At 38.7% G+C, this 14,656-nt stretch overlaps 1 protein-coding gene across 3 annotated transcripts in view; it reads left to right on the top strand.

The window, feature by feature from the left end:
* VGLL4 (vestigial like family member 4) overlaps window positions 1-14,656 on the top strand; it is a 162,390-nt gene that overhangs the window by 116,646 nt on the left and 31,088 nt on the right. For 2 of the 3 annotated variants that reach the window (XM_044666205.1, XM_044666136.1), the window contains exon 3: window positions 13,449-13,454. The exons of the other annotated variant lie outside the window; for it this stretch is intronic. In XM_044666205.1, the coding sequence (XP_044522140.1) occupies window positions 13,449-13,454 (6 nt within the window). The remainder of the gene's footprint in view (window positions 1-13,448; window positions 13,455-14,656) is intronic. 3 annotated transcript variants of the gene reach the window in all.

Here is a 14,656-nt window from a genome sequence, read left to right as displayed (position 1 = left end):
TGGTTATAGTGGCACCTCATGTATACCTTGATCCCAGGATCATTCAGAGCTCGTGGATCAAGTCTGGTCTTACATGAAGCATTCATTCTCATCGAGGATTCTGAAACCAGTTGTTTGTTTCTGCTATTTAGCGTGTTAAAGGGCAAACAACTCCTGTGTGAACTAATACAGTGCCAAAAAGAATCAGAATGATCGCTAGGGAATTTATTTCCTAGTGACATATGAATATTGATATTGTTTTCCAATTTTGGTTTGGGGATCTGATATGCCTCATATCTTTCAGTCAGGGCTTTTTAGGATCCTGTAGGCTGGGTTCACTTCTCTTGTTTGTTTACACATATGTATGCACACATAGAATATGTCCTTCTTAGAAAAAGTAACATATGATAGATGGCTAGTGTGGCACACGGAAAAGAGCCTTGGATCTTTGGGATCAAATTCAAGCTCTTTCATTCACTACCTGGGTGATCTTGGACTAATCAGTTCATTTCTTTGTACACATCTTCTCTTTGTAAATTGAGGGAGTTGGATGAGATGTCCTTTTCAGAGACCTTCTTTGACCCTGGGTGGTGGTTGTGTCAATTATGTAATTAAAGGTGATAGAGAAGGAGTGGCCTTTTCTCTAAAGCCCTTTACCATTTTATTCCTTAGGGGTGCGGAATTTAAACTTATTCTACATTAAATATTAGTTCCAGCCCTATGGGATTAATGCAAAATGAAGGGAAAAGAATTAAGCTGAAATGCTGTCTATGCCAGGCACGTTCTAATGGGGGTGAAAATACATATATGGAGCATCTCTACCTATATTTGAAAAGTAATTTCCACTATGCTATTTTCTGACTTCTTCCTCTTGCTATCTTCCCAGTATACACTCTCCTTGGAAAGAGAGAGAAATACTTTACATATTTCCTGGGCCAGGAGACATGGAGCCAGCTGCTCAGCAGAGTGTGGTCTGACAACTGTGTGGGCAACAGTTGTTATCAGACTTTATTTGTGTGATCACATTCAATCCCTGGCAATACATCTGTAAAAGAGAAAAGGGGTTTTCTGCATTGCTCTAAAGGTGCCTTTTGCTTGCCCATCCTGGCCATTCTCCCTGCTGTGTCAAGAAGGGGGTGGGGAAAGCTGGGGCACAGAGACAAATTGAGAACTAATTGTTTTGTAATTAATCCACATGCTGTTCTTCCCCAGTTCTTGTTTCTGGGAATGCTTCTATTTCTGGCAGCAGTCTGAAGCAGCGCAGAGAGTTCCCCTCTTTCCTTCCTTACTGGAGGAAGTGATCTTGAGTACTTGGGCAATCAGAGGTAGCTTGATAACTGGAGCTTGCTGCCCTGGCTTCAGCAGCTTTCTGCATTCCACACATTCCGCTCTGCTCTGGCCTGTTGTGTTCAGTCATAAGACACTGACGGAGGTATTTATCTTCAAATAAATCACTGTGGTGTTAGTCAGAGGCTGAGCCTGCAGTCTGTAGCCCTGGAATTTGCTACAAATCAGGAATCCAGGACCAAGGCAATGCAAAACAATGAAAACTCACAAGTGGAGAGGGGGAAAAAAATCTTGTCTGTTTAACTGTTTAGAGACCTTTATTCTTTGAGGAGAATGTATATCTCTTCACGACCAGTGGCATAGTGGAAGGAGTCCTGAACTTGGTGTGGAGACCTGGTTTCAAGCTCTATTCTTTGCCACTTGTATGACCGTGGGCAAATTAATGAAACTTTCTCAGCCTCAGTTCCTCAGCTGTAAAATGAGGAGGCTGGACTAGATGGTTTCCAGAGTCCTTTCTTGCTTTGAAAATCTCTGCTTTAATAAATCCAAATTGAGTTTCTCTGATGTCTCTAACACTAAATGCAATATTTGGGAAATGATTTTGTAATATTTTTGGTGGTGAGAATTAACTTCAAGATTCCCATATTGACTTGAGATGTCTTTGGCCACTGTGTTAATCATAGTACTTTATTTAGCATTAGTTCTGAGGTGACAGAATTCAAAGGACTCAGTTTTATATACTATTTTCATTTGGCTCAGACTGAGATAGTTGAAAAGCTCCAAATAGTAGCATTACTATATGCCAGTCTTCTCATGGGCAGATCTATGAATAGTTTGGCAGTGAGGAAGAACTAGTAACTAGACCCTGAGGTCTCATAGTTGCCCTGGAGCTTAATTGGAGGTTCTATTCTAGCATTTAATTAACCCATTGTCTATTTTGTTTTCCTCATTTCAGCAAATAATTCATTTTAAGGATGTTTTTTATTGCTTCACTCATGCCTTATGAAAAGTTTGAATCATTTTCATGGGCAAATATAAGGACATATTACCTTGCAGTGCCTTTCTATAGTGGCATTTGGGACATACAATTGTTTGGTTTGATATAAGTTTTTCTATGGAAAGCTGCAATGTAGTTCCTTTAAAAAAAAGATTTTCTATAATGTTTTACAGACCTTTTTTCTGGAGCAGAATTCTATTGATGCTGATAGTATACTATATTTAATCTCTATAGGAGTTCATAAAAATATGCTTTTGTTTTTGTGCTCTTAAATCTAAGAACTTGTAATAAAATGTGTTTTGTTTATTTTATCATTTACAAAATCATAATAAATCTGGGGAAGGAGCAGTGTTCAAAAACAGAGTTGGCAGCTAGTTCCGAGGTTTCAAAGATATACGGTTTGGCTGCATTTCATGAAAGCAATTGTACTTAGATAACTTTCCAAACTTAGATTGAGGACCTGGCTTTGTTGAACACTGATTTAGGAGGCTGCAAAGAGGATTATTGAATTTCATTTGATTTTACTTGAGAAGATGGTACCAACCAAGAACAGAACTCTTATTCTTGTCCCTGGTCATTTATTCTCAGGACTGATTTCGCTGTCTATACAGTACCCAAGAGAAATTCTGTTCCCTACTACAAGGGACATTTAGAGTGTAAATAAAGTGTTTGGCTGATAAAATGCACTATAACAGCCATTTTTAAGGGCAAGTCTTAGGCATAAGGGAGGAGATGGAAGTTGAGAAGAGTAAAACCAACCAATGATTCTCTGAGTGTGATCTGGGGATCTTTAATAGTCTGTGAGGATCCTCTATTTTTTTTTTAAACCCTTACCTTCTGTCTAGGAGTGAATACTGTGTATTGGCTCCAAGGCAGAAGAGTGGTAAGGGTAGGCAATGGGGGTCAAGTGACTTGCCCAGGGTCACACATCTGGGAAGTGTCTGAGGCCAGATTTGAACCTAGGACCTCCCATCTCTATGCCTGGCTTTCAATCCTCTGAGCTACCCAGCTGCCCCGGAGGATCCTCTAGTTTTGTAGATTTTCTTTTCCACTTATTTCACTAATAATAATAATGCTTTGTTGCTATTGTTTCTCAGACCAAATAATGACTTACTTCTGGTATATCTCATTGAAATCAGCTCCAGTCAAATCATTCATTTTGAGTAGTCTCTATTTTGCTATCACAAGTGGAACAGCTAATCTATGTGGTTTTTCCACTTTACGTGGTACCATATGGATTTCTTTTAAAGATCAAATAACCCTGAATATTGGGACACATCCTTCCTATTTTCCAACTAACTCATATCTTTGCCCCTTTTTTTTCAACCCTTAGAATCAATACTGTGTGTTGGTTACAAGGTAGAAGAGAGTGGTAAGGGCTAGACAGTGGGGGTTAAGTGACTTGCCCAGGGTCACTCTGCTAGGAAGTGTCCTGAGGTCAGATTTGATTTCATGGCCTTTGGGCTTTATGCTTGGCTCTCAATCCACTGAGGCATCTAGCTGTCCCATTTGTTTATTCAATGATTTGTTTTCAAAAATTTTTATTGAAGTCTTTTGCTTTTATATGGAAATCACTTCTGAAAAAACAGCTCCTCTGTTCCCCTTCCCTGGCATTGAATCCTTTCTTATAACTTAGAACAATAATTAAACAAAACCACATGATAGAAGAGACTATGGTAAAGAAACAGAAAAACTCCGGTGTCTGAGCTGTGGGAGACAAAAGAGTTAATGTATCTTCTCACATTAAGAAGTTTACTCCTTTCTCAGTTGAAACAGACCCAGTGATACAGTTAAAAGGAAATTCTAAAGTTCATTTGAAATTACTAGTTAAAAAGAAAAAAAAAAAAAGGAAAATGTGGAATCTACTTGTAAATTTGATGTGGTTGTAAATTAAGAGCACTATCTCCCTTTGAGAAACTGCAAACCTTAAAAGCTATTTAGTTAGTGATCTCCAGAGTTCAGATTCTGAGGGAACTTGAAGGGTTTCTGGAAAGTGTTTCCTTTACCTCACTTCCTGACACACATAATCCAATTGACTTTACCTGGCCACTTTTAATCTGCTTCTTTTTTGCTTAGTAAAAAGACTAAGTGTTTTTGTGTCAATAAGAAATTTGAAGTAGCTAGAATAGGTGACTCAACCAAGTTGACATAGTAAAAAGAATATGCCAAAGGGGTGTTTATTTTAAAGAGATTTATTCTGGGCTGGCTGACAGGTGGAATTTGATGGGAGGCCTCCGAGCTGAAGTTTTGGGTACAGTAAATTACTCTCTAAACTAAAGTAGTTTTCATTAGTTTGAGTATATATTTGTAATGGGTATAAAGAGTTGCCCTGTGAGGTGTATCACTCTTGGAGATTGGGCACTGATATACAATTCTTGGCAGTTGAAATGTCTTCATATGCTATCCCTATTTGAAGATGGCGCCATTAATTCTTCATCCAGAGCCCATGAGAGGTTTTGTCCACTGGCAGTAGAGATGATTACTTATTAGATAAATGGGCCTTGTTACTTCATTGGGAAGGCAAATAGAGTAAGCCATATCTACACCATGGCTATGGAATAGACCAAAGCTCACCTCATGTCATAATCAACTGAGCTACTTTTAATAGTTTGATAAATAAGGAAGGACTAAATGAAAACACACACACACACACACACACACACACACACACAAATCATTTCTTTGTCACCCTGGCTATACTGCTTTGGGATGAATTGATGCTTTCTTAGTAACCATAGTCATTTCTTTGGAGTTTTCCTAAAGTTGGATCATAGAAAATTAGACTTAGGAGACTACTCGTCACAATTACCTCATTTTTCACATAGTAGGAAACAATGGTTCTTAATTCAGGAGTCATTTATTCAACTTCTGAATAATTCCTTTGCTTTGCCTCATCTTTTCTGGATTTTGGTCATTTGCTGAAGAGCAACATAGGAAGAGAAAAAGGGAAATCAAGTAAATTTGCCACTCCTCTGCACTGGGGAAGCATTTCTTTTCATTGTATCAAAGCAACTCTCTAATTAAGACTATAATCAATCAATCAGCACGCATTTATTGAGAATGTAAGTGCCAGGCCCTATTCTGAGAACTAGGGAATAGAAAGTAAAAGAATTCTTGCCCTCAATGAGCTTTACATCCTAACAACAGGGAATATACATATATGTGTAAGAAAATATATAATATATACAAAAGAAATGCATAGTTTCTTAGGGCAGGAGTTCACTGAAGGAGGAAGAGGATATGGGGTTCCTGGTGCTTGAGCTCAAAGGAAACCAAGGATTTTAGTTAATCTACTTAAATTGGTAGGAGTTTCTTCTAGTTCCCTTTACCAGTGAAATCACAAATCAAAGTCCCTCCCTCCTCTCTCCCCCTCCCCCCCCATCCAAATGCTCTAGACAACATACCAGGTTTGGGGTAAATGTAAATATACAATCGTGCTATCTTACAAAATCAGGGAAAATATTTGGATGCCAGTAGTGAAAAATGGAAGAAAATGCAAAAGTCTTAGGTTAGATATGTAATCATTAGTAATTTCCTTCAGGGAGTGCTCTGGAGAAACTCTCTAAATAGCTGCAACTTTAAATTGGATTTAAAAGCCTAATTTTCTTGGAGAGATGAGCACTTTATGGTTTTGTATTCTGCATGGTCTGGGAAGATCTGATTATTGTATTCAAACTTAACTTATGATTAACATAAATGATGGGGGCCCATTGTGGCCTTGATTGGGAAATTTTTTTCAATTAAGTAGTTTTGGACTAGTTTGGAAAGTGTTTGAACATACCACAACTTTTTTTTTTCAGTGTCTTAGTCCAATTTGCTTTCTTTAAATAGTTTGCTTTCTTTCACCACCTCCTCCTCTTCTTCCCTTAATAATGTTCTAGCCCCACCCAGCTCTCTGGTTTAAATTGGAAAAAAATTTAGTTTAGATGGAGAGATTCTCTACAGTGTAGAGTCTATACCTTTTCCCTCCTGCTCCATTAAAAAATACCTTAAAAACTATATAGCTTTCTTTATAGTGTCCCTACATGGTCAGTTTATTAAATGAATATCTTCTGATTTTTCCTCAGCATTTTAAGCTTATATTACTTTCTACTCAGTTTTGTAAATCTTATTTTTAATAATTTCTCCATATCAGAAATCTATCTCCCTAGCGAGAATGATATAATATCAGCTATGAGAAAAGGTAGCTAAATTGGGGAGTGTGTGTGCTGATTTTGTTTTCTCTTTGTGGCAACTGCCTTGTAATTGGAAATGCACATATGTGGAAGTGTGAGGAGAATCAAGTGTTGTACCTTTAAATAAAGGTCCCAGGCCTGACCTATGTTGTGTGGGTCTCTTGTTTGTCAGGCAGGAGGCATTTTCTCATTTTCACAGTTCAGCTGAAAACAAAGACCTCCTTATCCTTGCAGGGAGCTGGGCTCTTAAGAGCTGACATCAGCTTTTTCCCAGCAGGCATCATTTCTGCCTTAAGAGTCCTCCCAGGGAGCTTGGAAAGCTGGATAGCCATTTCTTCTCCTGGAGGCCTCTTTGCCAAGTAACACACACAATAAGCAAATGCCAAGGGTGCCAAGAGTCAAAGGGGCAGAAAAAAAAGGAACGAAGCTCGTTTATCTAACATGTACCTGGGGCTTCCACAGTCACCTTATTATTTCATAAGAGACCCTTCAGCCTTTATTGGCTAGAATTTTATTTTGAACTCTGCTAAAGTGGGGGGGGGGCGGGAGAAGAACAATGAAAACTCCCAACCTTTTAAGTAATAAGAAACACCCACTAAAGAACAGTGTTGTTATCTGAGAGCCTGCTAGTCAGCACACATAAAATAACATTTTTAAAAAAGGCTTTAATGGAACTGGAAAAAGACATGTCTGTTCTGCTAAGAGATTCTGGATGAGACCAAATGCATTTATTCTGGGCTCTGAAAAAGGAAGCATGTGTTTATCTTCTGAAATGTGGGTACTTTTGTGTCCTTCATTCTCTGTTTGCTGTCTGTCTCCCTTGGATCACTTAGGTTAGTTTCCAGTAGACATGAAGATGCCACACTCCTGGGGCAACAAATTGCAGCTGTTTAGCTCAAGTCCTGAGATTAATCTTGCTTTTGCTTTTGTGACCTCCTGAGGCCTCTTATTTGTTAGACTGTGGAGCCACTCAGTGCTCAAAGAGCCCACAAGTACCATTACCTTCAGGAGAGCAGGAGCAGAGAAGGGCTGGAGAGAAGAGCCCCAATCTGGATGATTTAAAACAAAACAAAACAAAACAAAAAAAGAAACCTCCCCCTCTCCCCAAGGCTTATTGCCTGTATTGCCTGGATACTAAGAGAAATACATAGAATTATATTCAGCTCGATGGGATTTTGTGAGCAGAGTTTGTTTTTTGTTTTGTTTTTAAAACAATCTGTGCCAGGCACATTGTTGCCATCACAGGGGAAAGAAAGGTATGAAGGGAAGGGTTTGATGTGTGGACTTGGTTAATGACCTGCTTTTTTGCATTGTCTTGATTTTTTTTTTTTTTTTTAACAAAAACACACCCAAACTCTTGCCACCCCACCCAAAAAAGGCTCTTCTACTTGAAGTTTCTTCCTAGGTTGTCTCCAAAGCACAATGAGAAAACTTAACGATGCAGTAATATACTGGGTCTGGCAGTAGCTATTGGCCCTGCCAAATAGGGGATCCCGATTCTGGACTGGAGCCTCCAAACCTGACAGTCTTAAGTTCTCTGCAGAGTAAAAAGAATCAAATCATGTTGTCGTCCTTTGTTTGAACTCCCCTCCCCCTTTACCTTCCCATCACTGGAACCATTTAAGAAATGATATTGATGGATTGGAATAGAGGGACTCCATGAAATTGAGTTCCAGGAGTTGGCTGGATCACTTGATAAGTCAATATCAGGGGGTGCTGTTTGTCTGAGCCACTCAGAAGTGAGCAGATGCTCTTCCCACTGTTTATCCTGGCTGTTAACTTAATAGGATTCGGTGGTGGTTGGGCACTTCTTCCACTTCCAGTGAAGAAGACACCTTTTGGCTGGATCTTTTTCTTAAACTCCCATCCCCAGTGAAATAATGACCTAGTTTAAAATGGGACAAAAAAGAAAATTCTGATACACCCCTGGAAGTTGAAGTGATAGAAAATCTCACAACTAAATTGATGTATTCTCTTGGCTTACTAATTTTTTTTTCCTCCTTAAATGAGTCTTTTTTTTTTTTAAACTCTTACCTTTTGTCTTAGAATCAATACTGTGTATTGGTTCCAAAGCAGAAGGGGTAGGCAATGGGAGTTAAGTGACTTGCCCAGGGTCACACAGCTAGGAAGTGTCTGAGGCCATATTTGAACCCAGGACCTCTCGTCTCTAGGCCTGGCTCTCAATCCACTGAGCCACCCAGCTGTCCCCTTAAATAAATCTTTTGGTGAGCATTTGTGCACATAGTGTGTCCCAATCCTAATGTGATGTTAAGCTTTTAATAATAGAAAACTGCACTCATTTAGGACACCATATATATGTATGCATATATTACACATATGGAACATTAGACATAAAACATTTAAATGAAAAGACAGGTCCTGGAGGATGGAGACTCATTTTTGTCTTTGTAAGACCAGCTCTTAACATAATACTTGGCACCAAATTAGACATTTAATAAGTGCTTCAGACATTTTATTTTTCAGTGGTATTAGATTCTATGTCACCTCATTTGAGATTTTCTTGGCAAAGATACAAGAGTGGTTTGCCCATTTTTCCAGCTCATTTTACAGATGAGGAAACTGAGGCAAACAGGGTTAAATGACTTAAGGATCACACAGTTTATTAAGTGTTTGAGGCCAGATTTGAACTTAGGAAGATGGGTCTTCCTGACTCCAGTCCTAGTGCTCTATGCACTTGGGAAATGATTGATTAAAGGAAAGATGAACCTTAATTCAAAATTTCAAATTATAAATGAAGCTGTTGTACAATTGATTGCATTTTAGATTCTTAAATTAGGAATATGAAATGTGATTTTGGGTGGCTTTCAATAAAGATGCACTCATTATTATAATACTAATGATTAATTCAGTTGGCATTTATATAAAGCCCTGAGCTTTACAAAAACACTTGACACACATGCTCTCATTTAACCCTCACAGTAACCTGTCAGAAGCAAGTGCGTGGAGGTATTATTATCATTCCCATTTTACAGATGAGGAGACTGAATTTTGAGAAGTAAAGTAATTTGTTAAGGCTAAATAACCAATAAATGTAGGAAGCAAAATTCCAATCTAGAATTTGGAGAGAGAGGATGAAGGGTCAGATCTCTGTTACCACAGGGAAGTCACTTAACCCTCTGGACCTTAGTTTCCTCATATATAAAACAAAATAGAGTAGGTCAACATGAACTTTAAGGTCTCTTCCAGTACTAAATCTGTGATCTCCAGACTTTTCTGCTAATGCCTAGTCTAGGGGCTGTTCCATGTTGCCTCTCAAGAAGCTTTGTGATGGTCAGGGCTAGTTTTCTCTCCAGTGGTTCCCTATGAAACTGCTGCTTGTGCTTAAATAATAACAATTAAATGATGATTTTTAAACCAGGAGAGATGATTTGAGACCCTTGGAGATCATCTCCACACATAGGGATATAGTACCAGAGAGACCATAGCCAGTTTCAGATAGACACAGGAGTTAGCACTCTGCTTTCTCTTCATGTTATATTATGCTGCTGCCTTGCTCCCCACTTTATTCCCCTCTTCTCTTAGAGATTCAGTGCAGGTTCTTAAGAATTCTACTCCCTTCACAGGACCTGCTACTTCTTACCACCCGGAGGTGCAACACCTCCTACTTCTACCCACATTCTTCCATCACTGCCAGCTTTTGCATCAGGAAGGGGCATGGAAGAGGCAATTCTTGAGCTTCTGAGATTAGGGTCATTCTGTCCAGAAGCATTCATTAAACCCCTACTGTGTATAAGCCAGTTACTATGCATGGCCCTGGGAAATATCAGAAAGGTAAAACCAATCCCTTCCCTTCTGGATCTTAGATTCGAATGGGGGAGAAAACACAGATAACTGGGTATATATAAGATTTACACTATGCAGAGTAGCCAGAGGGTCATCTTAAAGAGGACAGCATTAGCCGCTTGGAGAACAAGGACAGGCTGCCTGGAGAAGGTGAGATTTGAGTTCAGCTTGTAAGGAAGTCAGTGAAGCTACTCAGGGTTGGTGAGGAGGGAGAACATTCCAGGCGTGGGGACAGATAGAGCAAAAACCGAAGAGGAGATAGGTATGTTGTGCAAGGGACAGCATGCAGGTCAGCAGAGCTGGATCAGACAGATAGTCAGTGGAGGACCGTAATTACAAAAAGAGGATTGGAAAGGATGGAAGGGGCCATGCCATGAACAGTTTAGATTCTTAGGAGAGGACTTGAAATAGTGGAGGCAGTGGTCCTTGGGTTACAGTTACAGTTCTTGCAAATCTCCCTGAATTTTCCTGGGAAATTACTAAATAGTTAATGAGTTTCTTTGTGCCTCTGATTCATAATGGGAAAATAATACTATATTTGCCTAAAATCTTAATGAAGAATCCTGGATAAAAGGATAGATCTCATATAAGAGGTCTTAAGTCTATTTATTAGACTTTTTCTAAACAGGGAAAATTATTTAGGGCTTTTCAAAATTATTACAGACGGACTATTATTTATTTATCCATTCACTCATTTAGTTTATTGTTGCATTTTGAGTTCTAAGTCATCTACCCCTCTCCCTCCCTCCCAAACCAACATTAGAGAAGGTCATCACTTGCTATGAATAAGCCATGCAATACTTACTTCCATATAACAGTTCTTTCTCTGCAGATAGTTAGCATTATCCCTTAAAAGTCCTTCATAGTTAATATGAACGATTATATTCTTCAGAATTATTTATAACTATTTGTTCATATTTTTAGACCTCTGTCTCTGATCCTTTCTTTTCTTTTGGAACCTTTCCACTTTAACCCTAAGCTTCTGAATTCTTAAAAACAAAACCAAATATTCCTACCTTCTATGTCTATAGCTCCATGTATTGATATCCTTTTCCTTTTTTTCACGTCCCAGTTCTGACACCACTTTCTCCAGGAAGCTTTTCCTTATGGTTCCACTTGAATGGATCTCCGCCACCTCCAAAGTTCTTATAGCAATTTGGATCTCACTTTTACCACTAATACATGGTATCACATGTAATACCTTGTATCACACTTATTTCTGTGCACAGTGTGTATATGTACACACATTAGATTCTAAACTTCTTGAAGGCATGACCTGAAACTTATTTATTTCTCTCCCCAGGCACCAAGCACAGGGCTTCATATGTAGTGGGTTTTTCATCAATAAATATAAAACAAGACCTCTGCCCTGAAGTATGCTCTGCCTGTGCCCTGTTATTTTCAGAGCCTTTAGGATTTCTCAGTTGGACCGATTTCTAGTATTGAATGCCATAATGAAAAATGCCCTTGAGGACCAACGAGGGGAAAAAAAATTCATAGACCATGGGAAGAGTAATAGGGCTCAACAAACAGGCCAGTAGTGATCATTTCAGAATGATCTTAAAGTAATTTCACCTCTAGTAAGAGAATATGATAGCTGGAATGAAGCATGCTTATATAAAGGTTTATGGTTTACAGAGCATTTCACATACTGTATCACATTTGATCCTTACAACAGTCCTGTGAGCAGGTTGCTGTTATTGTCCCCATTTTAGAGACCGGGAAATTGAGGCTAGAAATGATTAAGTGACATGCCCAGGTTTATAGAACCAGTAAGTATCTGAGGTAGGATTTGAATTCAGGTCTCCCTCACTCTGAGTGAAGTACTCTATTTACCACCCAGGACTGCCTTATAAGATAAGTAGTTGCTAAGTGGACAAATGTGAGTAGACTATAAATCTTATAGGAGTTTAGAGAACATCAAAGGGATCATTGAAGGTTTGCTAGACCTGGAGGTACTTCAAAGACTGTTTTTTAACTTTTTGACCTTTTTTCCCCCTCCCTACTCCAAAGGAAAATGCAGATGGAAGTATAGGCTTGGAAACTAAGGTCAGGATGCAACTCTCTTCCTTGTTGGCTTGGCAACTGTTAGCTTGGGAATTCAGGGCAGGACTGAGCTCTCATCTGTTTACACCCCACCCCCTCCCAAATATCCCCATGTGTTAGATCTGACTTACAGTGTGAGCTGCCCATAAGCTTCTAGGGTTTAGTGACCTGTGGGTACCATTTTCAGATAGGTTTTGTAAAGAAGGCTTTTTCATAAGGAATTAGTAAGAGAAGGGAATTCTGAAGTTGGAAAGCTACCAAGAAGAATGCAACATAACCTCATTTGTTACCTGCCTTATTGAAAATATTTCTACCTACCTATTCTGGAAAGCAGTTGGTAATTCTGTTAAGAAAATAACTAAAATGTTCATACTTTTTGACTGTTAAGCATGTGTACCCCAAGGATGCCAATTATTAAGAGAAAGGTCCCATATATGCCAAAAATGTACCAACAAAGAACTGGAAACAAAGTAATACCCATCAATTGGGGAATGACTAACTGGTGGGGGTGGGGAGCAAAATGGTGTAGAATAGCACCATAGAATGTCAGATATTTTTTGTTGTGTTTGCTAATCTCTATCCCCTAGCTCCAACCTTTCCCCCTCTACTTTTTTATTCTTTATTATAGGCAATAACTCTCTGGGAGAAGAAAGAGAGAGGAATACAATTTCCTGTATGCATATAGGTAGTGTAAAAATAAGATGTTAATTAAGTTATTTTTAAAAATAAAAGTATATCCGTCCTCCAGAAAAAAGGGTGAAAATAATATGAAAACAAATTTGAGAAATTATTTAGGTTACATATTCAGTTGTGTAATGGAATAATTATGAGATGGAAAGCATGAGTTCAGAAAGAGGGTTCAATAGGAGGAGGGGAAATCATTGTTTTAAGGAGTGTACTGCTGTAGAAGAAATAGAATTAAGTGGAAGAATTGACATTTGATACCTTAGGCAATTATAAATGCCCTAGAGAAGGATGTAAACCTTTTATTTTTGCTGGCTGTATGATTCCCTGTGTAAAACCTGAGAAAATAAAAACACCTTTTCAGATACTTTTAGTATTACTCAGTCTGCCATTACTGTCTCCTTATCCCATTTTCCTCTTCTCCCATCCCAAGAATATGTTTTTAGTCCATATTTTTTCACTTTGATAGGCTGAAGGAACAAGTCCCATCCCTTTCCTATCAAAGCCCATAAAACAAAACCAAATCTTATTAGACCAATGTCCTGTGAGATCCTCCATTTATTTCCTGCTCTCAGTTTTATTACTTGTCAGTAATTCACTTGAAGCTCAACTACAATCCCTTAGAGATAAAAGTTTTATTTTAGCTCCTGTGGCTGAGTCTATTCTCAGTTCTGACTGAGCATGTGATACACAATAAGATTCCCTTTAAGATCATGAGAACTTAAAAATCTTAATGGGTATGATTTTTTAGGAGGGAAGTGGAGTATCTGTGCCCAAACTACAAATATATCTTAAAGGGGTTTTGCACAGTAAATGTTTGATGAATGAATGAATGAAGGGTGTTTTTCTCCATTAAAACTGAAGAGAGTTTATAACTCTATTGGTTATTTGCCTGATGTCACACGGTGGGATAATAAAACCTGATAAGAAAATATTGATAAATCTATAGCAAGTTTTGACTAGGTAGTATTTGATGAGCTCTTAGGCATTTGTGTACATGGGCATGTGTTTTGGTAAACGGTTGACCAGCCCTTACAGATTAAGTGGGGGAATAAAACCTCCACTGAAATATTATTTGAACCATTGACTTGTCGATTCTTGACACCAGCAGGGACTAACCTTGGTCCTAGTTATGTGAAAAAATGAAAGTGTTATCTCCAGTGACCTCTGAGGTCTCTTTTGAGTTCTGATAGTCTGGGATTCTACTTGAACTGACCATTAATTACTCAGGGAGCTTGTTGAGTCTGACTCCTCTGATTTGGCTTGCCAAGATTCGGGAACACCATGCCTTGTGAGATCATCTCTCCTCCTCCCCCCTCCCCCTTTGTTGTCAAGGACATTTTCCATTGTAGCACTACATGCTATAGGAGCCAGGGGCCAATTCAGAAAGCAGTGAAAATCTAGAATGAATTTAGAAACATTCTCTTGTTGTGGCCCTCAGCAAGCTCTGAAACAAAAGTTTAAAATCACAGCTCTTAGTTAACCATTTTACCAGATGTTTCCTGAGGTTTGACAGATGTACCATTTACTAGAAAGTTGCACTCTGGAGATTTTGAGTGTTATGGACACTGTTGCTATAGACAGTGCCTCTGGAAGGGCAGGATTTGGAATATAACCGGAGCTTCAATTTCGCATTGAAACCGTGTTTCTCTTCTGTCCTCAGGGTCTCTTTCGTTGTCTTTAG

The sequence above is a fragment of the Gracilinanus agilis genome, chromosome 1 (genome assembly GCF_016433145.1).
Source record: "Gracilinanus agilis isolate LMUSP501 chromosome 1, AgileGrace, whole genome shotgun sequence".
NCBI classification, from domain to species: Eukaryota; Metazoa; Chordata; class Mammalia; order Didelphimorphia; family Didelphidae; genus Gracilinanus; species Gracilinanus agilis.
The sequence above is the reverse complement of the archived record's forward strand: the minus strand, read 5'-3'. Positions and strand labels throughout refer to the sequence as shown.